The sequence below is a fragment of the Elgaria multicarinata genome, chromosome 1 (genome assembly GCF_023053635.1).
Source record: "Elgaria multicarinata webbii isolate HBS135686 ecotype San Diego chromosome 1, rElgMul1.1.pri, whole genome shotgun sequence".
Taxonomy (NCBI): Eukaryota; Metazoa; Chordata; class Lepidosauria; order Squamata; family Anguidae; genus Elgaria; species Elgaria multicarinata.
Genome location: NC_086171.1, coordinates 179,884,156 through 179,912,069, shown reverse-complemented (window position 1 = coordinate 179,912,069; position 27,914 = coordinate 179,884,156). Strand labels below are relative to the sequence as shown.

Genomic DNA, 27,914 nt, shown 5'->3' with positions numbered 1-27,914 from the left:
CATGAGCTACCACACAAGATGCTGCCGTAAGACGTAAACTCTGTTAGTTAAATAGTAACGGCAAAACCACAACTCAGCCAACTGTGTTATGAGACATTAAGAGGGAAGAAACACAGCACTGGAAGGAATTAAAATACTGGCCAAGAGTAAAACAGGAGTATGTATATTGCTCTGGAATGTGAACCAGCTGAATGGAAATTACTGAATATTTATTGATTTTCCATTGTATTTGTTTTGCATCGTTTTGATCTTGTACACCACCTTGCGAGGGGTCTATCCTTAGAGGCACACTAAAAATAATATTAAAGAATACAACGTCTTTTCACACTGTACTTCAACAGGTTCATAATATGCTTTATGCCTGAGTTGTACTTTATGTTCTTGTACTTTACGTTTTCGGTACACAGTGTTGAAGTCTAGAGAACAACCAGTCACAGATGCGGAGGTACATTTGAGAAGCAGGAGCACTGAGTGCAAAATACATTTAATGTATATATTGTATGACAGGCTTCCTTAATCTCATGCTCTTCAGATGTTTTGGACTACAACCCCCCAGGATTCCTGTTCATTGGTCATGCTGGTGGGAGTTGGAAGTTTGAAACATCTGGAGGGCGCCAGGTTGGGGAAGGCTGCTATGATGTATCAACAGAACTGGGAAGTGAGCAACCTGCTAGGGGAAAATATCTTGGATGTATCACTGCTTGATACATAGGGTGAAGAGTAAGTAAAAAGAAAACAAATATTAGATGACTTTATTAAAACTTTTTCCTGAGAATTTGTTCCAAACACACATTCTAAGGGTATCACTGGGTACAAATTAAATAGAAAATATTAGTTTTCCACATGTAAAAGGTCTTCTTTTCCATATTCTGGAGGTCTCTGCTCTTTCAGAGTCTAGAAATTGAGAGATATGCCAACAGACAAGACAAATACCAAAATCTATGGTATACAGAACTCTTTTTAAATTTCACAAAAATGGATGCTTAAATTAATGCCCTGTTTCCCTTCTCCCAAGACTGGAAACTATTGTCAGTCTCTCTTCAGAATTCCAGGCATCTTCTCTTGGCACACTGAAATCGGACATCGACTTTAGAGTTGGTTTTTTTTTAATGCCTTCAAGTTTGTTAAAGAGGATTGCAGCTACTAACTTATGTTGTTTTCCCAAGCTCTATTTTCTTCTGAATGACCCGAGCTGAATGATAGATCAAAGAGTCAATGAGTCCTGCCACTGTAAGGAGAAAAAAGAAGGGTCGGTTTAGATGTTCCATCTAGAATCACCACAACATCAAAGAAATTCCATCTGCACTCTTCCAAAAAGCAAGTCTGCACCTCAGAGGCGATGGCTAAGCTAGTGAAAGCATGAGAGAGATACTGCACTTTCTGAAAAACTGAACAGGCCAAATATATTCCCAGGAGACACCTTTTGATGAGCTCCAGCACAACTGAATGGTGCTTAATTAATAAAAAAATCCCTTTTTAAAAAAATCATGAGATTTCTTTAACATTTATTTGTACCACTACTGATGATTCTGCCATTTTTGTAAATTATATGAGGATTTCTTTTTTAAAGTTCTCGGTTTTGAAACAGCACCTGGGAAGTATGTATTGATCAAAACATTTGCAAGCTAAACTTTAGATTCAAGATGGGCAAGAAGAAAAGTTCAAGTCTTCAAAACACAAATCTAATACCTGTAAATACTCCTCCAATAATGGCACAAACTCCTGTGAGAAAATGTGTAAAGGACCTACATGGGGGGGGAAATGCTCAGATTACTATGCAACATTTACATTTTGAATGAAACATTTCAAAATTGAAAATAATATTAAAAAAACAAGACCAAGAAGAGAATAACCAGTGATATTAGTACCACTTGACTAAGTCTAATGAACGCTTTAGTACCTGGTTGAACCAAAATGGTCCAGAAGACTACTCTTGTCTCCTCCATAATCTAGCTGCCTCAAAAGGAAGCCTTCACGAAGCACCCTTTACAACCTATTTGTATGAATCACTTGATGGACACATGAAACACAGGTTTTTTTAGCAGGCATGGAGAACCGTTGGCCTGCAGGGGCTTGGCGTCTGGCCCACCAGCTTCTTCCCCAGGCCCTTTCCTGACAGGGAAACGCTCTTGTCTCTGATCAGCAGCTGAATGATCCAGTCCTGCTTCCTTGTGAGTGGTCATGCTGCTCACGCTTACTTCTGAGTGGACATGCAGAGGCTTGGTATTTGAAGTGCTGCTGACTGATTCAGTGCTGTGTACTTCTCAGCAGGCTTAAAGGTGGTAAGAATAACAGTCTGGCCCTACTCACTGCCTTTGGCCTCACCCACAAATGGAATACAGTCCTCAAAACCTTTCCCAGATTGGAATTCAGCACCTGGACTGAAAAAGGGTCCTCCCACCCCCACCCGTTTTATTGCCAAGTTTTAAAATAAATAAAATTTCATTTTGACAGTTCTGCTTTATGTTCAGGTTCATGTGAAAACATCTCACCTATGTTTCTCTGTTAGTTTCACCATCATTGGAGAAAGCTCATAGAGCACAAATACACCAGGTAGACCCTGGTCTCCAATTAGCCCATTAGCTATTTTCTCATGCCGTGTTACTGAAAACTGATTTGTCCTCACCACCTGGGAAACATGAGCATGGAAAACAATGTAATTAAAAGAGTAAGAGCAAGATACAAAGATGGTTATAGGGCCTTTGGAATATCTGTGTTAAATTAACCCTCTCTGCATTCTCCCCCAACCAGAAACAATGTTAAGTATACAATGCCAGGTTCACTCACACTCACTTAACACCCACACCCATGCCCTATCCAGCTCCTACAAGCCGCTGCACAGCACTTATCCCCCCACAATTCATATGCACCTTCTTTTCACAACTCTCTCTCTAGCCTGGGGAAACTGGGTCCACAGCAAATGACTCACAACCTAATTCTTCCCTTCTGGAAATCCCAGTGTAGTCACGGTCCATATTTTGGCAAATTCTGTGCCATCACTATTTTTAGGCTTATTATCAGTAAGATAGGCAAAATTGCTTGCAATTCCCTACACTCCGTTTGCTGCTGCCCCAAATAAGAGACAATGCAATACAGATAGCACTGTCATATCTAAAATAAATAAAAAATAAACAGCTCTCACCTCACCATCAACTGTCATATATACCGTGGGGACCACTTTTACAAAGTACTGGAACATCATGGAAGCTAAAAATCAAAATAAAAGTGTTAACAAGCAAAGACAACAGAGGCTAGGATCCAAAGAGCTACTTTGGGGACAGCAAAGGTCTTGGGCGTGCCCCTAATGGGATTCTTTACTTTTCCGCCTTCGAAAGGCAGACCTTCATCCCCTACTACAAACTGTTTTTGAAATTCCTCTCAGTGTCAAGATGATCACCATGCAACATACTCCAAAAGCTCCCTTCAATATGCAGAACTAATCACATGGTTCTTTGTATCCAGGCCAAAATAAACCACAAAATGAGTTGTTTTAAATAGTTAACATCTTAAGTGCTTGCACCCAAAAAACGGAATAGAGAAACCTGGTTAGTACCCATGTAGCTTGAGGAGAGATGCTTGGGAAAGGCAAAAAGGAGCACATCCCTCTGCATTTTCCCCCACCCACACTTCTCTTTCCAGCAAAGTGTGGGGGGGGGGGGGAGGGAAGAGAGGAAAAGCACTAGAATGCAAGAGGAAGAGATGACTTCATTGTGCATCTCTCTCTGGCACCCCTACACAAATTTTGCCTTTCTCAAGGAAAGAGACCTCTTCCTTGTGTGCTCTTCCCTCCCAGCCTTTTTCTGCTGTTTTCGGACTGAGAAGAAAACAAAATGGGAGAAGAGCAAGCGAGAAACAGAGACATACATGAGGCAGGAAGCCTTCTTTCTTGTGCCCATCTTCTCCCTCTTTGTTTTTCTTTTGAAGAGGCTGGCAAAGACACAGGTAGCTTATACCAAATCAGACCATTGGTTCATCTAGCCTTGTCAATGCTGATTTGCAGCAGCTCACAATTCTTTCCTAGTCCTACCTGGAGAAGCTGAGGATTGAACCTGAGCTATGGCTCCTCCATGTAAAGGGGGTCAGTGAGAATAGCAGCATGTGATAAAGGGTTCTATACATATATACCATCTCCTTCCCCACCACTTCATATTTCTGAGGTAAAAGTGGCTCAAAAGACTGAAAGGGAATGGGGAAAAAAGAACACAATTCTCTTGCGCATACATCCCTTTCTCTGTGATAGAAGAAGACCAAGAGAGAGGGAAAACTTGTTGATAATCGAGGTGCCAGATGGCATCCTTTCCAAGGTTGTATGGGAGGGTGGACAGTTGTCCAGCTCTATATTATAATAAATGTGATTATTTTGGTAAAGACATATCTATATAACTTGTGGGCCATTATCACAAATGTGATAGTCTTGGCTTATGGGGAACTATTTAACACAGGAGTTTTACAGCCTTAGTTTCAGGCCAGTACCTTGCTGTGCTGTGACAACTGTCCCATCAAGCGGGTTCACAATGCCAGGATAATCCTTTCCAAATGAAAGGTGGTTGATAAAATGAGTCATGTTAATCTGGAAAAAGAAAAGCACAACATGTTCAAGCAGCTGCAGAAGGCTGGGGACTAAGCCTATTTTTAAAATGCAGGTTATCTTTCACTGATGGAACACATGACTCCCTTTCACCTGTTGCCAGAAGCAGGACTTCAACAGATGTGAATGCACGCATGTGCCCAACTGAGCCAGGCTTCTCTCTTTCTTTAGTGTGGAGCCAGAGCCACTTTAGCAGCTGTGTCAGCTTATATAAGGCAAGTCCAGATAATGTTGTTTGCCTTCTGTCCAATTTCATAAAGATACTTACCTGAGGGCAGAAGCTGCACTAGAAATACACTCCTCTCCCTGCAATTATGTATCTCTTCTCCCTCTGGGAGCAACAGAATGAGAGGAGTTGTTTGCGTCCAGTGGCAGATGTACGATTACCAAAGAGGACAAGAATTCTGACAAACGATACTTTCTTTTTAAAAAAGGAGGGGGGTCTAAGGCTTAGCGACCCACTGGAGTTTGGGGGCATTAGCGTACAATGAATTCTGTGTCCTTCTTTTAAAGATACGTTTTATGTCAAATATTGCTTTCTGGGTTTTTGCCTTCTGTTTACTCAGTTAGAGAGGGCATATAAGCATCTAACAAATTATTTGCATTGACACTTGGCCCCCACTCCCTTCAGATGTGAACAAAAGGCTCATACCCAATATGTCTCCCCCAAGATACTTACATTGTCAAGTCCAAAGCTTTGCAGATCATGAACTGTAAGAGACAGACAGGTTAGATACCTTTATTAAACCTTGTATGTAAAATCCCATATTTTAAAAAAGCAAAAAAACTGAGTTTTCACAATATTTCCAAGTAAATGACACATTCTTTCTTGCATAAAGTGAAAATATCTTCTCAACTCCTATTCCACACTCTAATAATGCCTGCAAGGATTAATCCCCTCCACCAACACCAGTTCTTTCTCACTATGTCCCACTAAACTATTTTTCCAAGTCTCTGCTCTTTTAGGATATCGCTTCTCAATCTGCAGACACACCTTAATTTCTGAATGCATTCAGGGCAGGCCTAAAATAAACTTTCCCAAAATATCCCAGTTTGGTTGTAATAACTCTTTAAGAGTGACCACTTCAGAGAGCAAGTTCTTAATCCACTGAAATGTCATTTAACATTATGTCAAGTGACTTAAAGAAAAAACCCACAATACATTATAAATGAAGGATTTGATCAAGGCAATATACCAGTAAATGTCGGAACCAACACAAGCTACTAACATTTTGAGAATCTAGGACAGATATAGGATCTTCTACTCTGAGGTTTACAACTAACTGAGATCTGCTTTCTGTGTGCATGCAGTGACCATGACATTCGTGCTGTTTAGAACATAACACATGACTAGCTGAAAAACACAAGTTTGTCACATACACATGCACTTTTAATTTTTTTTAACATGGAAACTGTTTTAAATACAGATTTTTAAGCTGTCCTCAAGAATCTACAAAAGCTTCCCAAACTAGGTGGTCTGTGTCTCACCATTTGTAAGCTAAGATTAAATTTACATTTCTAGAGCACCTTTGGCAGGCATGACCGCACTTGAATTGAAAAAGTCAAAGAGGTCTCCCAATCAATATTACAGTAGTTGTCAATATGACAGTAATCTAAATATTGTTCATTACTTTTATGGCTAGTACCTCTGGTTCATTTTTCTCCCCCAGGAGGTCTGATCAGCTTGGCGTTCACCTTTATGCTTATAAACGGTTCCGTATTAAACAAAGTAAGTCCTAAAGTTCTGGTTGCTTTTGTAAATAGGGATCAATTCTCACTGAAAACAATGGAACTTTAAACATGAAATGCTGCAGTGCAACTCCTTCTTCACTAAAAGCGTGCTAAATAGACTCTAAAAAGATCTTTGGAAGATGTCCTCTTAGAATGCATACTTTTTAAAAAATCCCATTGTGACTAAGAATGAATTCTTGCTACTAAAATCTGGTCTTGGTATCCGTGTTGATACAATTCTGAACACTAGGCTTCTGAGAAATTCCTGCCTTTACAGCCTTCTCTGTATAACCAAGGCTTCACTGAAGCCTGATTACTGCCCACGCTTGTATTCTCCGTATTAAGTATTACTCTATGCAAGTGCACTACAGGATATATTATTAGCATTTAGGATTTGGTTTTGACATCCAAAATATTTTGTAAGCAGTTAGAAGCCTGAACCATAGTACGTTCTATCTGTTAACACATCCTACAACCTCTTTTTTCCAGAAATCTATGCACTTCTATAGAATTATACAAACATACTGTAGATGAGGGTTATAAAGAAGGAACCCTGAACAGTACAACACAACCAGGTTTAGGGAGAGGATCTGAGAACATGTAACTTTACCTTGGTAGAGAACCCATTGTGTAGTGAACCTCAATCCATAATTTGTGAAATTGCAACAGGATTTGAGTTTTGGTTGGACATGGCCTGTTAACTAAGCACTCAGTGCAAATGACCATTTTTAAAAATGTAAGCTGGTGGTCTCGCTCTACTTGTTATAATACAAAATAAGAGCTCTTCAGGACAATAGACTGTCTTATCCATGAACTTGACATTAACAGTAGTCTGAGATCAAAGTACAAGCACTACAAAACTAACATACATTTTCTTTGGAAAATAATTGTTTTGTCTACTCCAACTATGCATGAGCAACTGCTCGAACAGCTTTTAAAGCTAACCTAGATACCATCATCATTTTAGCTGCCTAAGCTGTAATTACTAATTACCCTACTCAGCAACTGCTTGAGGTGCAAAAGTATTAAAAGTATATATGTTCTTAGCTCATCTTATTCATCTAAACACATTATATTTTGCTTCTCACTTTAAGTGCTCCACTTAAAGTGAGAAGCCAAAGGTTTGCAACCTTGATTAAGAGAAGTTCAGCTAATAAAATTACTTTTAAAATCTTAGAAGTGTACTCCCAAGTGCTTCAAATTATTATTGCGTTATAAGCTCTGTTCTCACCTTCAAAACCATGTTCACTGAACATGTAGAAAAGGGAGTGGGATTACATCCAATACTCCCAAACTTTGACCTCTTGTGTGTTCTGCAGAAGCTGAAAAAGGTGTCTACACACACACCTACCTGTAAATACATGTGATTGGGAATCCTGCATGATTGGGATGTGGGGTGAGTGGTGGGCTTAATCTTGCATACTCTACTACATGTTCGGAGAACGCAGTTTTAAAGATGAGAAGAGGATTATAATCAAGATTATCTGAAATCTTAAAAAATAAACAACAACCTATAGATGCATAAAACCCATTTGCAGTCCCTTGACTGAAAACTGATAGCCCCAGTTCTGTCAAGCACCAAGGTAGCACCAAGTTTCAAATGGAGAAATCAATTTAATTATGGACAGTACAGAATTAGTAAGGAAAAGTCGGCAACACTTACTCTCAACAGCGTGCACTGCAAAAATGAGCAGGGTTAAGAAAAGAAAGAGAGAAATATTCAGAGTTCCACACTGTGCAGGAAGGATGCAAAAACAAAGGTAATATTTTTAATTAAATGTTGCTTTCAGGAAGCCTTGGTTATTTTGCCTACAACGCTCTGGGCCTGGAACACTTGGTTCACTGAATTGCACATAAACCTCTATGTAGATATTTGGCTGAAGGAGCTAAAGGGACACTGTGTGACCCAATACAGATGAAACAGTGGCTTGTCCATTCAGCTGCTGAAGGGCTGCAACTATAAGCCCAAAGCAGAAACTAGCAATGCTTTATTAATATATCTGTATACCCATCCGAGGCTGAGCCATTCCCACTCTAGGTTTGCTGGTGTGAGTGTGAGGTGGTAGGACCTTATAAAACACAGAACTCAAATTCCATCTTGGAACAAAGGTTAGAGGATGTGAAACATTAGGAATTAGTCATAATCTGTTTTAGCCAAATATCTCCTAATCTCCACCTTTTGCCTAACCAATGTTTCCTTTCATAGTGGAACAGTTTGCACTGTCAAAGGCCCTTCACAACCAACACAATGTCCAGGTCAAGTCTTGACATTTACAGCACAGGAAGTCTACCAAGGAAATCTTTAGCTTTAGGAATACACACCTCTGATCAATTGTCTGTCTCTCAAATGCAAAAAAACTAACATACATTTAACTGCTCTAAAATCACAGGTATGTGGGGAATCTATACATATACACACAGAATAAGTGTTGCAAATTATGCACTTTATCAGAATTTGTTAAGTTTTCACAATGTATTCTAAGAGGAACACGTGATCTTTTCTTCTATGATTGATTTTTGGCAGGTAATAGTGTAAAGAAACAGGACTAAGAGGTAGATTAACAATTGGGGAGTTGAGGTGATATCGAGAGCCAGGGAGCTGAGTAATCACTGGAGACACCATTCGGATCCATTCGGCCTTTAGCAAACACTTATCTTACCCTCTTAAGCTTCTCTCCATCGCTTTGAATATTAATGTACTTGGCTGCAAGCCTCCACATGCTTAGGCTACTTAAAGGCCACTGAAGTCAAACAGGGCTTAGCAGCCTAATAGAGCATAGGATTGTATCCTTTGTGTTTAAATGACAGTAGAGATGCCAGCATCCAATACTAGAAAGCAAAGGTCACCAACAGGAGAGCTGTTTTTGTAGGGAAGTGAGATGTATAGCTAATATTGGTTTAATTACGTTTAGAATGAATCATTTCTTACAAGAAAAAATTAACATACTGCACTGGAAAAAAAATTGAATGCTTCTGACCCATAAGACTCTTTACGTCTTATGGGTCAGAAGCACCAAAATTTATGTTAATTCTCATGTTGATTGGATAATGCTCTAAGTAAACAATTCAGGACATCAACTGGTGCCAGTGGCTCTCAAGTGCAGCTGGAGCACTTAAAGATGAGATCATATTGGTGAAGGCAACAGCCTCTCTACATTAGATATGTCCATCTTTTTCAAGCTTCCTATAGAAGTTACAACACAAAATATGAAGAGGACTCTGAACGCAAATGTTACAGCAGTTCCATGGAAATAATAATAATAATTTGTTACCCGCCTCTCCCTCTGGATCGAGGTGGGGTACAACATGAATGCAAACATCATATAATTAATTAAAACATTCATGTACAGTATGAATGTAAATGTACAGTAAATTCTTATTTGTCCCATGATACGACATCATTGCCAAAACAAAATAAAGGTCCAATATCACAATATCATTAATGAGGACTAATTCAAGAGACTTGGAAGAGGCCGGCAGGAAAGAATATACATTCTGGGTTTTATGTGGAGCAGGAAGAAATACCTTATGTAATCAGTCAAAAATATAAACTAACAAAACTAAACTCTGTGACAATGGATGGATCCATGGAGTGAAATAAAAGAGAGTTGTGGCAATAATCTGGAAGCATTACAAAATGTGGAATTTCAGAAGAGCAATGGCATTTTTTCTCAGGGGGAAAAATGCAAAAGACAAAATCTTGAATCTTTTTGTGAAAATCTCAAACGAGAGGAGGATAGGATGGAAGACTCTACAATTCCACCTAAACAGGGGAAACAAGTTGGATGGATTTCATTAGGATTGTGATTTTGTGGAGTAAAATTAATGGCAGGATACCGTAAACAAGATTGCAGAAAGATAAGAATTTTAAATCTGATTGAAGACTGACATTTAGCAGTAGCAAAATATAATTATGAGTTTCTAGCAACAAGGTAAACAATAGAACTCACTGTTAGCACATTTCCATCTAACTATGGAATAGCCTTTGTGAACTCCATAGTAAAATATAGATGTCAAGAGGGGGAAGGGGCAGAAGGAAAAATCCCCTGATGAACCAACACAAAGATCCCATTTGAGAGCATAAAGAAGAAAAAAAAAGACCTGCCTTCCTTTCATTTCAATATGACAAGGAACAGAAAAGACTCAGCAGGTCAGAGAAGCATAAGGAGTGTGATTCTGTAGTACTGTCACAAAGAGGCTTTGGCAAGAGATAATTCACAGTGGTGCCAGGAGTGACAACTAAAAATGGAGAGCATCCAGCACAGAATTGGAAGGGAAACCTTTAGATGGCAGTTGCATACAGTGATCCAGTTTGCACAGTCACTGTGGTTTAAACAAGCCATGGATTATTTTCCCCTCAAACAAGTCTTGCTGCCTGGATTTGGATGACATGACAAGCAGTGCCTAGGTGGTTAACATCCAGCATACACTGGGCCTTAAGCAACCCACCCCTGCTTGTTTAAGACACAGTGATTGTGAGAACCAGGCCAGTATGTTCAAACTATCAAATAGATCCATGGGCTTTGTGAATTTTGAAAGAGCTACAGAAGCCAAAGTACTACTTTCCTGAAGCAGTTTAGACTCGATCTATCCTAACATTTAGGTCACCATCGAACAGACTGGATCTACATATTCAAGCAGGACATCCATATTGTCATATGTGACAAGGAAAATAGCCCAGTTGGCTCATAGAACTATACCATAGTCTGCAATAAAAACATTGTGAATCTGAGGATCACTAGTTCACAGTCCTAATGGAGAGGAGCCAAATTAGGTAGCCAACAAAATTTGATGCTTTAGATTACTGTATGCAAGTTTAATTTTCAGTCTTAAAGTAAGCTATTTGTTTTGAAATATTTTGTAATATGTGCAAGTATATTGATGGTTGTAAGCCACTTTAAGATGCTTGGCTGAGAGCAGCTTATAAATATATTTTACTTTTTAAAAACAATATTATTTAACTTGCCAAAACAACCCCTGCAAAAGCAACCAGATTATTAACATAGTTTTAATTGTTTTAAAATTCTAGTCTTAACACTTCCAGGACAGACGAAGCTATTGACAAGAACAAATTTAAAGAAGAAAAGCAGGTTCACACATAATGCTGACCCATGGTTTATTCAACCCATGGTTTGTTGTCCTACTCAGGCTTTGTCTAGCAGGTGATTGAACAAATTGTGGTTTGTTTTCTCTATGTCTGAGTTGTTACCCTCCCCTTTTGCCCACTCAATCCTTATTTCCCAAAAACCCTTTGCAGATTTGTAGCACTGGCAAATAGAATGGCTGATGGTTTTTTACTGTTGTAGCCCCACCGCCTCTACGGTCTGGCAAAACAACCCACTGTTCTGGGTTTACATGTAACCACCAACCATGATTTAAATAACCCAGAGTTTACAATCCTATAATAAATTACGGGTTCTCTTTCTGGGTTGCTTCTGTTTAACAACCCATCGTTTGTTAGCATGGTTGCATTTGCGTATCACAATGATCCAAAACACAACAACTCATGGGTTAAATAAACCATGAGTTAGCTTTATGAGATGTTAGTACTTTTCCCCTCATGTGTACAGCAACGCCGCCATTTTCAACAATGCTCCCAAAATATTTCCCTTCTGCCAGTTCTTTCTCATTCCAGTAGTTGTATGTCAGCTATACCTGAAGTGCATCATGACAGTTACAGTATTTCAAAAGAAAGGAGACATTACAAGAAGCCATACAGAAAAATGCAAACTACTTTACCATGAACATGAGACTGCTGAAAGCTTTTTCCTGGTGCAAAGTGAAAATTGCCAGCTACCTGTAAAAGACAGGCACATTTTATTAAACTGCCCAGCTCTCCATACTAGGTTGAAACAACTTTAAAAAGTGAGCCTTTAAAAGCACAATCCTATGTAGGTTTAGACAAGAAAACCCCCTACAACTCCCAACATTCTGCAGCCAGCATGGCTGGCTGGGTAATGCTGGGTGCTGCAGGACTTTTTTTTCTCTGTATACATGCATAGGATTGCATGTTAAATTAACTCTTCAAGGTACCTGAAAATCTTCATATACACCTAAGGGGGGAGCATCTACAGTTCTAAGTGAACCAACCTCATTTGCACTTCCGGGACTGGCTATGAGTCATCCTCCAGACTGTGCACTTCTGAAATTTGTGATGCAGTTTTCGGCACAAAGATTGCGTATAAAATGCTTATAATAGGGAAAACTACATTAAAAAAATACAAATGTTTGTGCTTTTAAAAATTGTGCACACTGATGGAGAAACTGGGCAGAAAGGACTGGGTGCAAGTGAAACTGACATGGGCTAGCCATAGACTGATTTGTCCAACCCTACATACATTTTTCAACCAAGAGGCATCGAAACAGGAGTATCTAATGTCCTAAGCATACAAATACAATTGTCTTTCTCTTCAGAAGAACAGCTTCATTCAAACTGACAAGAGAACATTCAGAGCCTTTAGTATGAGAATTACTATCCCAACCATTTGTAAGCCATGAGTTAGTGAACAGAAGATACAGAAATGATATATTTCTGTATCTTAGAAATGATATAGGAGTACCTGATATATCTGTATCCTATAAATGATATAGGCAGTTTCAACACCCCCTCAATTATAAATGCAAATTGCTTGTCCACAATGACCACTGGTAAGAGACAAGGATGCTCAGATTGAACAGCCAGAGTCCCAAATGTATATTTCCATACTCCCTGAGCTTAGAGTAGGGCTTGGGGAAAAGCAGAAGGTAGCCTTCCACAGCAGCAGCAGCAGCACCGTCTCCCTCTCTCTCCCTCTCTCTCTTCACCTCTGCTACATTTAAATTTTACATGCACTTCTCACTGAAGTAGATCAACGCACAAAAACATTATGTTTCTCTGAATTGCAAGTAATGCTTTTAAAGTGCAAACTCAAATCTTTGGCAAACGTTATGTAATGTTTGGTTATGTATAAATAACCCAACATTATTATTTTTATTCAAAAGTGTAAAGAAAGATGTATGCACATATGTAAGATACCTTAACATCGTCCCTTACTTTCTGTAAAAATGGACAATAAAACCAGACCAATTACTCCTGAAAAGTTCAAACCGCAAGTGCTCCAAGGAATACACAGAAATTTTAGGAAATTCAAAACGCGAGTATCTGGCAGTATTCTTATTTTATAATCAGAGAATGACAAAGTAGATGTGAAAAAAATGTTACCAAATACAGCAAAGTACCATTTACCAATCTCTCACTTATTCTTAGAGGATCCCAGATATAGACTTGGTTTGCATGATTGGGGAAGGAAAATAAGCCATCATAGTTTATTTTCTCGCCCTGCGAGTGCTGGTCATTCACAGCATCATTACCATAATTACCATTGCTTAGTGCAGTTTGCCATTGAGGGCTTGAGACAGGTGGGACACCGAGAACCCATAGTTTGTTCTAGGGTTGCAGGGTGGTTTGAAACCCAACTTCTCTGACCACCCTCGCCAGGTTCGAATGACACAACAAACTGCGTCAAGTGAGGGTAACTACAGTAATGATGGGGCATGCAACCAGCAGGAAAATAAGCTATGGTGGGTTATTTTCCTTCCCCAATCATGCAAACCTGGCTGCACTGTTATCCCACCTTATTTTATTCTATTCTTATTTTGAATGTTGTGTAAGGACGAACATTTGCAACAACGAACATAGATGACTGAATAAAATATTTAAATTAATCCATGATGAATAGGGCTGGGTTGCGCCTTATCACATACACACAGACTCATCAGAGAAAATGTTCAAGCCAGGTCTCTCCATGCTGTGCCCCTTTTCTTCTTGCTGAAAGTTTCTCCCCAACACTTCTCTTCTTCTTTTTTTTTTAACACACAGGACACATTCAAAAATGTGGTGCCCTTCATCTTGGCTGAAGTGATGCACCCACTTCTAGATTACCACCTCAATTTGTTACATCTGAAAATCCGGCCTTAAGAATCCCTTCCATGCACCCTAATCTCCCTGCTATAAAGCATCCAGTATTTGGTTCCTCCTTACAGTGCCTCAACACTAGCTAGCCTGCCTATAAAGATTTTAATCACACAACAGAAGCTAGTGCCAAAGACTTCTGACACATCCTCTGTAGGGATGATGTTTTGGCAGCCATGAGAAATCTCAACATCATGAACTCTCTAATTTACAGGAAATCTGGACAAAGACCTCAAGTAAACATTTCCTATTTCTACTATTATATTTCCTATTACATTTATTATGTAATCTCTAAGATTACATAAATTGCAGCATGGGTTGAGGAGACAAAACAATGCAGTAGACCAGGGGTGATGAATTTGTGGTCCTCCAGATGCTGGCGGATTACAACTCTGACCATCCCTGACAACTGGCCATGCCATCTGAGGTTGATGGGAGCTGAAGTCCAACAACATCTGGAGGGGCAGAGGTTCCTCATCTCTGTGGTAGACTATAGTATGTAAAAGCATACTCTACACACAGTTCATACATTCTCCTGAGGGCTAAATAAAGTGCACAAATGCAGATTCTAACAATTATCAATGGACTTAAGTCACAATATTAATTTTCCAACCTATATGGTGCTTAATACCAATATGCGCTCCTGCAATAACGCAAAAAGCTGAAGCTCAGAAGTCTGCATGAGACAAGCTGCATGAGAGTTTTCTCGTTTACTTTGCTTCTTGGTCACATTTGGCAGTAGGGATTTCATACATCTGACACAGGAAAGTGATAAAATGGCTGCACTCACTTTGTTGACCTCTAGGAATCCATACACTTTACAGCCCTCGTTTTTCTGCTCCTGCATTTTCTGGCTAAAACCTTCTCTCTTGCATTGTTCGATGGTGTCTGGGTTCTTGAAGGCCCAGCCTCGCCGCCTATAGGCTTCTCGCACATCGTCACAACTATTACAGCACCTGCAAAAAAGAATGCCCAGCTCATTCAGCAAAAATGGTCCACTGTGACGTGCAGCAACCGTAAAAAGCCTGAGAATATTTTCTTACTAAAAAGGAAGGAAGTTCTACCTAAAGATCAATATTCCCATCTGGAATGGGAGTAACCTGGGACAGCACTGCCAGTTGCCTCCTACAGATCCCTCAGAACTTCAGGCAACTCACAGCTGGGAGAGGGATAAGGATACTGACCCAGGCAACAGACCAGCGAGAGTGACCCTCTTCTCAGGAACAACAAAAAGCAATTGCTGGGGAGGGATAGTTCTGAGGGTACTGCCCCTATTATGTAAACCAATAAGTAGCTGGTGGAAGACATTAGATTCTGGGATAGCCTTGAGCCAAGGTAAGTGGCCCACAAGGGTCTTCCCATCCCACAACTTGCTTCATGGGCCTGACCTAGCACGAATTAAGCCTTATTGGAGAAGACAAACTAGAATTCCTAAAATATCTTCAGTCAAGTGCTTTCCTCAGCTCTAACCTGTTTGCTGCTTGTCATTGAAGCAGTGCATCCTACAATTCTAGGGCAACCCAGGTAAGATCCAGGCCTATGGGGACGGCAGTTTCTCTGCCTACTCCTGGTCAGAGACACAGACTGAGACAATTTCCATTCCAGGGAAGGCAGCAGACTACGGCATATGCTGACTCATAGGGACAAAGGTTTCCACATTAAGCCTGGAAAGGATCCATGCAAATATAGACAAAACCACAGAATGATTTTAAGTTACTGTTGCAACTATCAGTTTCTACAAGTGAGAAAGCTCCTCTAAGTAACTTTCATAAATAAAATAATGCAGGGAAAACTTACACACATCAGGCATGTGCCAATCTTTCCATCATTATGACTTGGAAGCAACTTACAGGGGTTTTCCCATCAGTAAAATAGACAAGTTAATCCGATGCAGTGTTAGATATGCTTCAGCCCATCGATATAAAACACCAAACACATCCTGCCTGTTACCATCTGAAGGACAGGGAGTTAAGGAAATCCATACTGTCCATTTATCCTAATTAACTATGAGGATCTCAGTATCACCCTCAACTGTCCTCCAAGACAGCAGAATGGGAGAGAACAGAGTCCCTTACTACAAGTGATCATAAGCCCTCTCCTTGCTAGCAGGTTCAAGAGATGCTACACTATGCAGTCTCCTCCCCAACCCCACCTCTTTGCCTCCAGGTCATACTGAGGGAAGCAAGGCATACTTGATGTCCTCAGACTCTGCTCCATAGCAGCTTTCACAGCGATCGGGATCTAAAGAGTTTGGATCAAATACTGTCTCCTCTTCTTTTCCTAATTCTGAAATAAAGACAGAGAAAATACTTGTTACCAGCAATAGACAGACTAAGCATGGATCAATGCAAAACACTCCCAAGCATTGTTAGCATTGTTAACACTTCCGCTATCAGTACCAAATGTCTGACCCTGGTGCAGACAGAGTGCCAGTTTGGGTCACTTTAACTACCTTTAAATCAGATGCTATAGAATTTAAACCTAGTATTAGCATCTTGACTTGCAATACTGCTCCCACAGTGGAACAGTGAATCTATTCTACCATGTCTTTCTGCCTCTGGAGTCACATGCTTGCCATCTTTATCCAAGCGCTGTTTGAAGAGGTTGTGTTCAACATCTAGCTGTTGTTCTCCAGCCACATCCATTGCATCAATGCTCAAATCTGAAAAAACAACAAGGACAGATCATAGCAGACTTCTTGAGATCTCAAATGGTTCTTTAAAGCTGTTAACTACATAAAATAACCTTGCCTGGTCCCCTTCAGATGATTTTGGACTTCAATTTCCATCAGCCCTGGCCACCATGGTCAATTGTCAGGAGTGCTGGGAGTTGTAGTCCAAATATCTAGGGGGGGGATCAGGTTGAGGAAGGCTGATATACACACTGGGCTATCAAAGAATACAGTGCAGAATACAGAATCTTTCTAAGGGTTAAGAAGATTGATTGTAGTTAAAGAGGATTTAACAAGTGGATCTAAAACCACTGCAGACCCTAAAACTGTTAGCCGGGCATAGCAGGGAAGGGCCCATAACAAGTAGAGCATATTCTTGCCCAGGATCAATCCCTAATGAAAAGAATCTTGAAAAGACCTCTGTCCAAGACTTTACAGTACCCCTACAATACTGGACTGACTATGTAAAAGACAGATTAATGCATTTTCTTTCTCTCAGACAAACATGAATGTGTGTGCCTTTTCAGGTGTCTGTGTCTTCTACAATCTCTGAGTAGCTCTTTGTAGGTTGAACAAGATGACATGTGAAAACAGACCCTTGGGTGTTAAGGAACTAAATGACCAAGTAGTCTGAGTTTGCATGTCATGTGGCACAATCTACGAAGGAGCCGATTGTGGGTTGTGTAAACCGGAAGAGGTGGGTGCACCACAGGCAGCGTGCTTGCTTATGCACAATAATCCATTGTTTTTTAAGCCAATGTATTATTGTTACATGTGAACTGTCCCTCAAGTGAAGCGATTTCCCCAATTTTACTTTCTGCTTAGCCCACCGCTTAAGTCTAAAACCCGAGAAAAATACCTCCTTCTACCACTTCAAAACTGCTGTTTTGCAACTGGTTTCACTCTCATTTTCTCTCTGCAGAGAAGTTTCAGATAGTCGCTCCCTATGAAATGCCAAGCAGTGCCCACTTTTCACGATTAAATATAACCAAAAAGCCAAGCTTTACAACATATACTCACAGGCACATGGCATATGTGGAAAAACAACATCAATGTTTATCCGCAGCTTGTCTCCCCTTGATTTGTCAACATATAATTCTGGGTGAACCTATGAATGAAGTAAACAAACAAAAAAAATCAGGAATTGTTTTACAGTCTCATTTTCCTGCATTTGTAGGTACGTTTGCTTCTAAGCATCCCACATTTAGAGACCCGAAGAGGGAGAGAAATTCCATTTGATGTCAGAGAAATTCAAATTTAAAAGTTCTCATAAATAAAGACTACAGTCTACATCAGTTACCTAAGAAGATTTTAGGGTGCAATCCTACGCATGATTAGAGAGAGAGAAAAGTCCTAAAATTGTTTCCTTAATGTGACTTTAGCTGAAGAGCACTATCACAGTCAGGATCCAGTGAGTGGGTTACAGTTTAGCTTTTCTTGCCTCTTTCAGTATATCTCAAATGAAAAGATAGAAATATCCTAGAGGCACAACAATCATTGCTAGATACTTCTGTGGGTAGAAGAAAGAACACTATGATCATATTGGCCTCTTCTGATTAGGCAAATATAATTAAAGGATGACCAGAGGATCCTAATGAGTAGGCAAGGGAAATACAAAGGGACAACAACAGCACCTTACGATTCCAATTGCATTAATTTTAATCCATGAGAAAGGCATAAAAGCTTCACCTGTGTATGCTATGTCAGACGTAGGATGTTCTCCAAGTCTGTCATATCCCATTATGGAATATAAAGCTTCATATAAAAGGCTTTCCAAACAACTTTTCCATAAATTCTATTTTAAATTTTTATTCCACCCTTCCTCCAAAGAACCAAGGTTCCTTCTTCACAGCCACCCTGCGAAGTAGACTAGGCTGAAAGACAGTGACTAGCCCACAGCTTCCCAACGAGCTTCATGGCTGAACAGGGAGTTGGCCCTGGATCTTCTCAGTACTAGGCTGACACTCTGTCTGCAACTACTGAAGCGTCTAGCATCAGAAATAAAGACAAAGCAAGATTTGTGTATGGAACTGCATTTACCTCCTTTGTGAGATAGTACTGGAGCTCTGAGAAGAATAGTAAGAACATGATGAGTCCACTGACTACAGTCACTGCACATAGAGAAAGTAAAGTAAAAGTTACATGTAGTCATATTTAGCAACTTATACACATCTTTACTGACATTTATGGAATCAGTACTGGGCTAGATGGACCAATGGACTGTCTACATCAGCCCTCCTGATGTTTTTGACTGTAATTGCCAGCATTCTGATCCTTGGCCATGCTGGCTGGGGCTGATGGTAGATGAGATCCAAGGCATCTGGAGGGCACCAGGTTGAGTAAGGCACCAGGTTGGAGAAGGCTGGTTTACACTGACAGACAGTAGCTCCCCAGGCTTTCCAACAGGTCTTTTCCAGACCTACAAGGAGACACCAGGGGTCGAACCTGGACTCTGCAGGCACAAGCATGTGATCTATCACCGAGTTATGATCCCCCCACTAACAGTTTTCAAAGTGTCATGGTTGACAAGCTTCTCTGAAAGATAGCTTTAATCCCACCTCTCAACTATGGGCCCAACCTGGATGGGGAGCAGGTGCCTGCAATTTCTATTGGAAAATAGTGATTCATTTCCTTTATGGATCACAATGGTCCAATAGAAATTGCAGGGGCCGTGATCTAGACCCAGCCCATAGCAAGGGGAAGGGGTTAAAACCTCAACTGCCCACACACTAAATTCCAAATGCAGATTGGGGCTTCTGTACCTACTCAAGAGTAAAAATTAAAAGCAGACATACAGTTGTGTGAAAAAGGAAGTACACCCTCTTGGAATTGTATGATTTTACATATCAGGACATAATAACAATCATCTGTTCCTTAGCAGGTCTAAAAATTAGGTAAATACAACCTCAGATGAACAACAACACATGACATATTACACGTGTCATGATTTATTTAACAGACATGAAGCCAAAATGGAGAAGCCATGTGTGAAAAAGTAAGTACACCCTTACTGCTTCCATAGGAATTAAGATGCTAATCAAATGCCCGTGATTAATTGATCATCAGCAAGTATGACCACCTCTATAAAAGCCAAAGTTTTTTCAGTTTGCTGGTCTGGAGCATCCAAGTGTGTGTAAACACAATGCCAAGGAGGAAAGACATCAGCAATGATCTTAGAGAAGCAATTGCTGCTGTCCATCAATCTGGGAAGGGTTATAAGGCCATTTCCAAACAATTTAAAGTCCATCATTCTACAGTGAGAAAGATTATTCAAAAGTGGAAAACATTCAAGACTGTTGCCAATCTTCCCAGGAGAAAACGTCCCAGCAAAATCACCCTAAGGTCAGACCGTGCAATGCTCAGAGAAACTGCAAAAAACCCAAGAGTTACATCTCAGACTCTACAGGCCTCAGTAAGCATGTTAAATGTTAAAGTTCATGACAGTACAATCAGAAAAAGACTGAATAAGTATGGTTTGTTTGAAGGGTTGCCAGGAGAAAGCCTCTTCTCTCTAAAAAGAACGTGGCAGCACGGCTTAGGTTTACAAAGTTGCATCTGAACAAACCACAAGACTTCTGGAACAATGTCCTTTGGACAGACGAGACTAAAGTGGAGATGTTTGGCCATAATGCACAGCGCCACATTTGGCGAAAACCAAACACAGCATATCAGCACAAACACCCCATACCAACTGTCAAGCACGGTGGTGGAGGGATGATGATTTGGGCTTGTTTTGCAGCCACAGGACTTGGGAACCTTCCAGTCATTGAGTCGACCATGAACTCCTCTGTATACCAAAGTATTCCAGAGTCAAATGTGAGGCCATCTGTCCGACAGCTAAAGCTTGGCCGAAATTGGGTCATGCAACAGGACAATGATCCCAAGCACACCAGCAAATCTACAACAGAATGGCTAAAAAAGAAAAGAATCAAGGTGTTGCAATGGCCCAGTCAAAGTCCAGACCTCAACCCGATTGAAATGCTGTGGCGGGACCTTAAGAGAGCTGTGCTTAAACAAATGCCCTCAAACCTCAATGAACTGAAGTAACGTTGTAAAGAAGAGTGGGCCAAAATTCCTCCACAATGATGTGAGAGACTGATAAAGTCATACAGAAAACGATTACTTCAAGTTATTGCTGCTAAAAGTGGTTCTACAAGCTATGGAAGCAGTAAGGGTGTACTTACTTTTTCACACATGGCTTCTCCATTTTGGCTTTATTTCTGTTAAATAAATCATGATACGGTGTAATATGTCATGTGTTGTTGTTCATCCGAGGTTGTATTTACCTAATTTTTAGACCTGCTAAGGAACAGATGATTGTTATTATGTCTTGATATGTAAAATCATACAATTGCAAGAGGGTTACTTTCTTTTTCACACGACTGTAGCTACTTACTATGCTGTTAAGTAATGTCTGCTTTGGCTCTAACTGTATTGCAGAAAAGGGACTAACTAGTCCATAAAAATGAACTTGGGACATGTGCCATATTGGGACACCACCACCTGCTGCAGGAAAAACAGGAAATTGAAATATTTTTCCCTTGAGAATTTGGAAAACCTTCCAATAAATGTTACAGTCAACACTAAGTTTGGGGAGTGATGAACCAAACTTAGTGAGAACATGGTTAAATAAAGCTGTCTGGATTGTTATATAAAATCATCTGATCTCTTCACACATATTTTTTCCCTACACAAATATGAGTTCCATGTAAGAAAAATGTACAGTGTGTGAAAACTGTTTTCCACTTGCAGCGGAAAATAAGATGCAAGATGGAAAGCAATGGCCATGTGACACTTTCTACTGCAGGCACATATGGCAAAATACACATGCTTGTTTTTCCAGATACAATACTGCACACTGTACATACTTCTCCCTTTCACACTTCCATATCACACTCCCTTTCACACTTCCATATCACAGTTGGCAAATAAATTCTTTCTATATATAATCTACTATGCAATCAAAATTCATCAAGAAGTACAGTGAGCAGTTGTGATTCTCAGGAAAAAAGTTCTACAACTCAGCATTCTCCAGACAATTTTTAGGTATTTTATGTTTTGGTTAGAAGTGACAGCTTCAAAAACACAGCCATTGCACAAATGTGATCAGCTACATTATGCATTCTTAAAACTCATTTTTCTAAAGAAAAGTTCCTGTTGCTGAATAAAACACAACTGCTAAATAAATGAGAAGTTTATGAACAAATCTAGACGTGCTGGGCTTGACGAATCCAAGGCTGGAGTTAAAATTGCAGGAAGAAACATTAACAATCTCAGATATGCAGATGACACCACTTTGATGGCTGAAAGCGAGGAGGAGCTGAGGAGCCTTATGACAAAGGTGAAAGAAGAAAGTGCAAAAGCCGGGTTGCAGTTAAACCTCAAAAAAACCAAGATTATGGCAACTAGCTTGATTGATAACTGGCAAATAGAGGGAGAAAACGTGGAGGCAGTGACAGACTTTGTATTTCTGGGCGCAAAGATTACTGCAGACGCTGACTGCAGCCAGGAAATCAGAAGACGTTTACTTCTTGGGAGGAGAGCAATGACAAATCTTGATAAAATAGTTAAGAGCAGAGACACCACACTGACAACAAAGGTCCACATAGTTAAAGCAATGGTATTCCCCGTAGTAACCTATGGGTGCGAGAGCTGGACCATAAGGAAAGCTGAGCGAAGGAAGATAGACGCTTTTGAACTGTGGTGTTGGAGGAAAATTCTGAGAGTGCCTTGGACTGCAAGAAGATCAAACCAGTCCATACTCCAGGAAATAAAGCCAGACTGCTCACTTGAGGGAATGGTATTAAAGGCAAAACTGAAGTACTTTGGCCACATAATGAGAAGACAGGACACCCTGGAGAAGAGGCTGATGCTAGGGAAAGTGGAAGGCAAAAGGAAGAGGGGCCGACCAAGGGCAAGATGGATGGATGATATTCTGGAGGTGACAGACTTGACCTTGGGGGAGCTAGGGGGAGCAACGGCCGACAGAAAGCTCTGGCGTGGGCTGGTCCATGAAGTCACGAAGAGTCGGAAACGACTGAACGAATAAACAACAAAAAAGCTAAACCAGAATATTCATTACAGTTTTTTTAAGTTTTCCCTGAGGCATCTGTTTTTCTCTCGTATTTAAAGTACAGGGGCCATTTAACTAGCTTCATTATCGCCACTTTGATTTCAGCACGTGAAAGTTTTATTTCTAAAAGGATCCAGAGACTAGACGTTACTAGCAGAGATCACAATGCTCTATTAATACCGCAAGCCATTAAAACTGCTTAAGCCTTCTCGATCTGGCTGCTATTAAAAGGTAAGATATTAGGCTAAATAGAGAACTGGATATATTTTTTTAAAAAGCCATATTGGCTCTAGTTAGTTATTTGCACTCATCTAAATGTCATTACTCACTTTCCTATACAGAAAGAGGCATTCTTTGCCAAACAGTCTTTTGGTTATTAAAATGTAATTGACTTTTCACATACTGAAGTGATAAGTGCATGAGAAGAATGCAGGATAAAGTTTTCATCTGTGCTTCTTTACTGAAGTAAACTGTTAGTTTTAGTCCAATGTTAGCATCTACTTGGAATACAACTCAGCCCTAAAAAGGTGGAGAATGCAAAATTGCATAGACTTACAGTACAGTCCTGTGCATTTTTAATCTGAAATTTCCTATTTGTCTAAAGGGCCTTACTCCAAATAAGTGTACCTAGGACTGTGCCCTTAGTTGATGGATATACGTGGAAGAAGGAATACTACCCAACGCAGTTTCTACTTAAAATACTAAACCAGAAGGCTTTTGAAACAGACCACTGTCTAGAGTTTCATTTCATTTATATTTCGATACTGCCCCATAGAGATGACTTAAGTCATGTCTATAGACTTGAAAATCAATTTTCTTTCAACTTTGTCTGATCATCGGTGTAACAAAACTAGAGCAATAACGATATTGCTCCGTTTACGTTTTTAAATTACTTATAGGAGTGGCCCATTCACAAGCACAACCCGTTCAGCACCGTCTTGATGCTGCCGTCATCGAGAAGATTTACACGTGTGAATTAAGCCACTGCAGCGAAAGGCACCACAGACAGAGAGACCACATCATCTCAAACACGACGCTTTTCAGCGCGGGGAGACGGTTTTGCTGAGAGTCATGAAAAACAAAGCGACGGTCGTATATGCACGTGTGAACCCAGCTCATTCCCCGAGACCAACATGACACGGTCTAAAAACTGCATGTAAGAAGCTCGTCCATAACGCGTGCGAGTAGAATCATCAGGTAACCTGCCTATGGCTACCACAAAACCTCCACCCGGTAGGGACCCTCCCACGAGGAAGACGCTGCCAGCCGGTCCAGAACGAGCCCCCCGGCCGCCGCCGCCCCCGCAGCGCAGCCCCCGAGGCCCTCACCGAGCGCGCCGCCGCAGGTCTTGACCCGAAAATCCTCCAGCGTCTTGGGGAACGCATCGAACCGCTTCAGCCTCCAAAGCGACTCCATGACGGACACTCCCCGCCCCCCTCCACCGCCAACCCGGAAGCAACCGTCGGCTTCCGGATCCTAGCCCCGCCCTCTACTTTATTTTAGATAGACGACCATACATCTAGGTCATATATTGGAATGGTAAAAATGGTAGATTGAGTTACAGAGCCAGTTTCCGGGTTCAAGAAGACCTTTTTTTTTTTTTTTTTGGCGCACAGAGAGGCAATAAGAGGTTACCTTTGGAAAACAGTGAAGATCCTCTGGATTTTAGCGCAGCTGTGCTAGGACAATAAATAGCCTTCCCCAACGTAGCGCCTCTGCATGTTTCAGAGTGCATTTTGCATCATCCTTTAACGTTGGTCACGATGGCTGGGGATTGTATTACACATTTCGGGTGGTAAATGTCTGTAATTCCAGGGTGGGCTGGGGGAGGGTATGAGAGTGTTTTGTGGCAACCAAGTGATATTGGCTACTGTTATTATCCTTACTTTACATGGGCTAAATTTAGAACAACCTTGCCGCATAGTCCTCTGTTAACAGTGCAGGTTAGAGGTCGGGCAGATGTTGAGAGAGGTACAACAGCCCTACCATATAGTCCAGTGTTATAAGTGTACTAAGCAACATCTACTATATTATACCAACTTTTTCTACAACAATCAGGATGATTAAATAGTGCTTTAACAATCCCAATGACTCCATCTAGTCACTACCTCTCAGATATTTTTTTTTAAATTAACAAACTTGGCCAGAAGATTCATCTGCTATATGGAAGATATGGCAACACTTGTACTACTATTTTATTCCATTTCATAACCAGCCCTTTTTGGGTGGGTGAACAATTTTAAAATACAATAAAACATCCCATAATGGAATACATTAAAATTATCTTATACTCATTGAAGCCCAGGCCATTTAAAGCCAATATGTAAGAAAAGCCATGTTGGATCAGGTCAAAGGCCTATCTAGTCCAGCATTCTTATTATTAATAATGTATTAGTTTTAAATGTTTTGATTATATGTATTTTATGGCATTTACATTTATGTTGTACCCCGCCTCAATCCGGAGGGAGAGCCGGGTAACAACTTCTTCTTCTTCTTCTTCTTCTTCTTCTTCTTCTTCTTCTTCTCCTTCTTCTCCTTCTTCTCCTTCTTCTCCTTCTTCTCCTCCTTCTCCTTCTCCTTCTCCTTCTTCTTCTTCTTCTTCTTCCCACAATGGCCAACCAGATATCGTTGGAAAGCCCACAAGTAGAGGAGTCAGGTTCCCCAGCACCTGGCATTGAGAGACATACTGCCTCTGATACCGGATGCAATATATAGCCATTATGACCAATAACCATGGATAGCCTTATCCTTGGTGTACACAGGTATACTAGAGTTATTCAGGTTTCAGTACCCTCTTCTACCATCTCTACATTAGATTTCTGAGTAGTGGGTAGATACATCCGCAGTACTCTCTTCCATCCCCCATCAATTCAGATAGTAAACGTAACTAACTATGTTTGACTTGCAGCTATTCTGAAAGTACAAGTGGTGGCATTGTGAGATTAAAGAAAACATTCTAAGAAACATTCTTAAGTTTTTAAAATGAGACTGTTATATAACCATACTGAATGACTTTGAATACATAATAGTGATGCTAACAAAAAATGGAACATCTAAGCTTAGTAAGAATAATAGAGAGAGCGCCTTCTCCGCTATCAACCTGCCTGGTCACTGAGGTCATCCGAGGGCATGCTCCTGGTGGTTCCACATAGACCTATCCTCCAATTGGAGTCCACCAGAGGAAGAGCCTTCAGTGTGGTGGCCCCCCTCCTATAGAATTCCCTGCCTCTGGAGATCAGGCAGGGGCCAACTTTGCATTCCTTTCGGCGCCTCCTGAAAACGTCATTATTCCAGGAAGCCTTTCCTTAATGTCTAGCCACGGTTTACTGTACATTTTGCTTCTTTTAAAATCTATTTTAAAGTGTTTTATTCTGTTTTTATTTTATTTTATCTTGTACACTGCTCCAAAATTTTCAATGTGGAGCAGTATATAAATATTGTAAGTAAATAAATAAACAGGTGCTCTGCTCATGAGCAGCTGAGGGATATATCTGACTGGCCATAGATGGAGGAAACTCAGAGCTGAACTTGACAGAGTAGCCACCAGGATATGAGGGAAAATCTATTATAGAGAAGACTTACTTCAGCGGGGGTTGGGTGGGGTCTTTTGTTTTTGCAGCAGAGGCATGTTCGAGCATGTTCTTATACTGATGTCAGGGCTAGAGTCAACAGAGAAAATACAACTTCCTAATTAAATTAAATAGAAGCTAAGAAGACAGGAATTGAAAATTTGAGACAAGTTAAAACAAATATATTATAAATATTAAGAAAACTTTTTAGTACAAAAATATTATAAAAATAAGTTTGGAGACATTTTACAGTAAGTTGCTGGGCAGCAGTTTAGAACAGGATAAGACATCAAAACTGAAAGAAATGTCTTATTACTCAATAATAATATTTAGGAATTCAACAATTTCGGTTGAGACCACTCCCTTCTGTCCTGAGTCTCTGCAAAAAACTGGCTAGAAGTAATGTTAATAAGCTCAGTCTCTCTCAGGACTCAAGTTCTGTAATGAACTTCTATTCTTCCCACCAGAAATTCAATAGTTATAAGCAGTTCTCTTTTGCTATCATTCTTGTGACCTGGCTCAGAATTTTCTTCTGTGACAAAAGCTCCACAGTGCACATCTTCAGCCATTTACTATTCAAGCTAACAGCTGCTCTTGTTATTTCACAGCTTGTATTCACATGAGCTTAATTGGTTCTGAATAGTATGGAATTATACCCCAAAGGTTAAAAGTTGGCAGGATGGGTCCTAGAAGTCAAGGGCTAGTTAATTGAGGGCAATGCTCCGGAACACAAATCATTAAAAAAGACAGCGCTAGTTGCAATTCAATATGGTGGAAATTTACACTGACTGAAAAAGCTGCTGTTAATTGCAGATTTAGTGCTCTGACTTCTGCAGAGTTTCTGGATCCTGCTACCTCCTTGAGACCTTTTGCTGGGCTGTTTTGGGTGTTGAGCTTATTGGGTGTTTTCCAGACAAGAGGCCATCCCAGCCTGCCGCTGCCAATGACAAGCTGTGGTTCAGGGTTTCATCGAGCTTCCGGGTCTCCGATTCCAGAATAGTAGCCTCAGGTTCCCTGGCCACAGCAGCTAAAGAATCTGAGAGCTCTTGATGTAAACCTGAAAGCTCTCGGTTTGTCTTGGCACAGGAGTTAATATAATTCTGTTTCTGCTTCCGTTCTAGTGATAGCTGCTTTTGTAGAACAGAAACCTAAAGAGGGAAAAGATGACATCAAGAAGATCTTATTTTCTAGGCTTCTGGTTCTCAGCGAGAAACACCTTCAGACTCATACAAAGTGTAGTCTCTATCTTCCAGTGTATTATTTGTCATTTTTAACACTTTCCAATGTTTGTACAGTAAATTAGGGTGCAATCCCAAGGATTATGCCTCCAT

General features: G+C 40.4%; 2 protein-coding genes across 4 annotated transcripts in view; both read right to left on the bottom strand.

The window, feature by feature from the left end:
- Positions 1 to 737: 737 nt before the first annotated feature.
- ERGIC3 (ERGIC and golgi 3) lies at positions 738 to 24,446 on the bottom strand. 3 transcript variants are annotated; one of them, XM_063144524.1, is made up of 14 exons: positions 24,343 to 24,446; positions 18,982 to 19,052; positions 17,962 to 18,049; positions 16,813 to 16,932; positions 16,463 to 16,556; positions 15,061 to 15,226; positions 12,059 to 12,116; positions 7,983 to 7,997; positions 5,268 to 5,299; positions 4,474 to 4,570; positions 3,143 to 3,207; positions 2,493 to 2,629; positions 1,690 to 1,745; positions 738 to 1,228 (listed from the first exon to the last, which is right to left on the bottom strand). In XM_063144524.1, the coding sequence occupies exons 1-14, from the start codon at positions 24,428 to 24,430 to the stop codon at positions 1,149 to 1,151; spliced, it is 1,167 nt and encodes a 388-aa protein (XP_063000594.1). In that variant the 5' UTR covers positions 24,431 to 24,446; the 3' UTR covers positions 738 to 1,148. The 3 variants fall into 3 exon arrangements, with proteins under 3 accessions (XP_063000594.1, XP_063000614.1, XP_063000603.1); XM_063144544.1 differs by having other exon boundaries at positions 16,846 to 16,932; XM_063144533.1 differs by lacking the exon at positions 7,983 to 7,997.
- A 2,297-nt stretch (positions 24,447 to 26,743) lies between these two features.
- The window catches only part of CEP250 (centrosomal protein 250), a 41,216-nt gene continuing 40,045 nt past the window's right edge, over positions 26,744 to 27,914 (bottom strand). Inside the window, exon 33 of the mRNA XM_063144491.1 lies at positions 26,744 to 27,731. Within this exon, the coding sequence (XP_063000561.1) occupies positions 27,435 to 27,731 (297 nt within the window). The 3' untranslated portion in view covers positions 26,744 to 27,434. The remainder of the gene's footprint in view (positions 27,732 to 27,914) is intronic.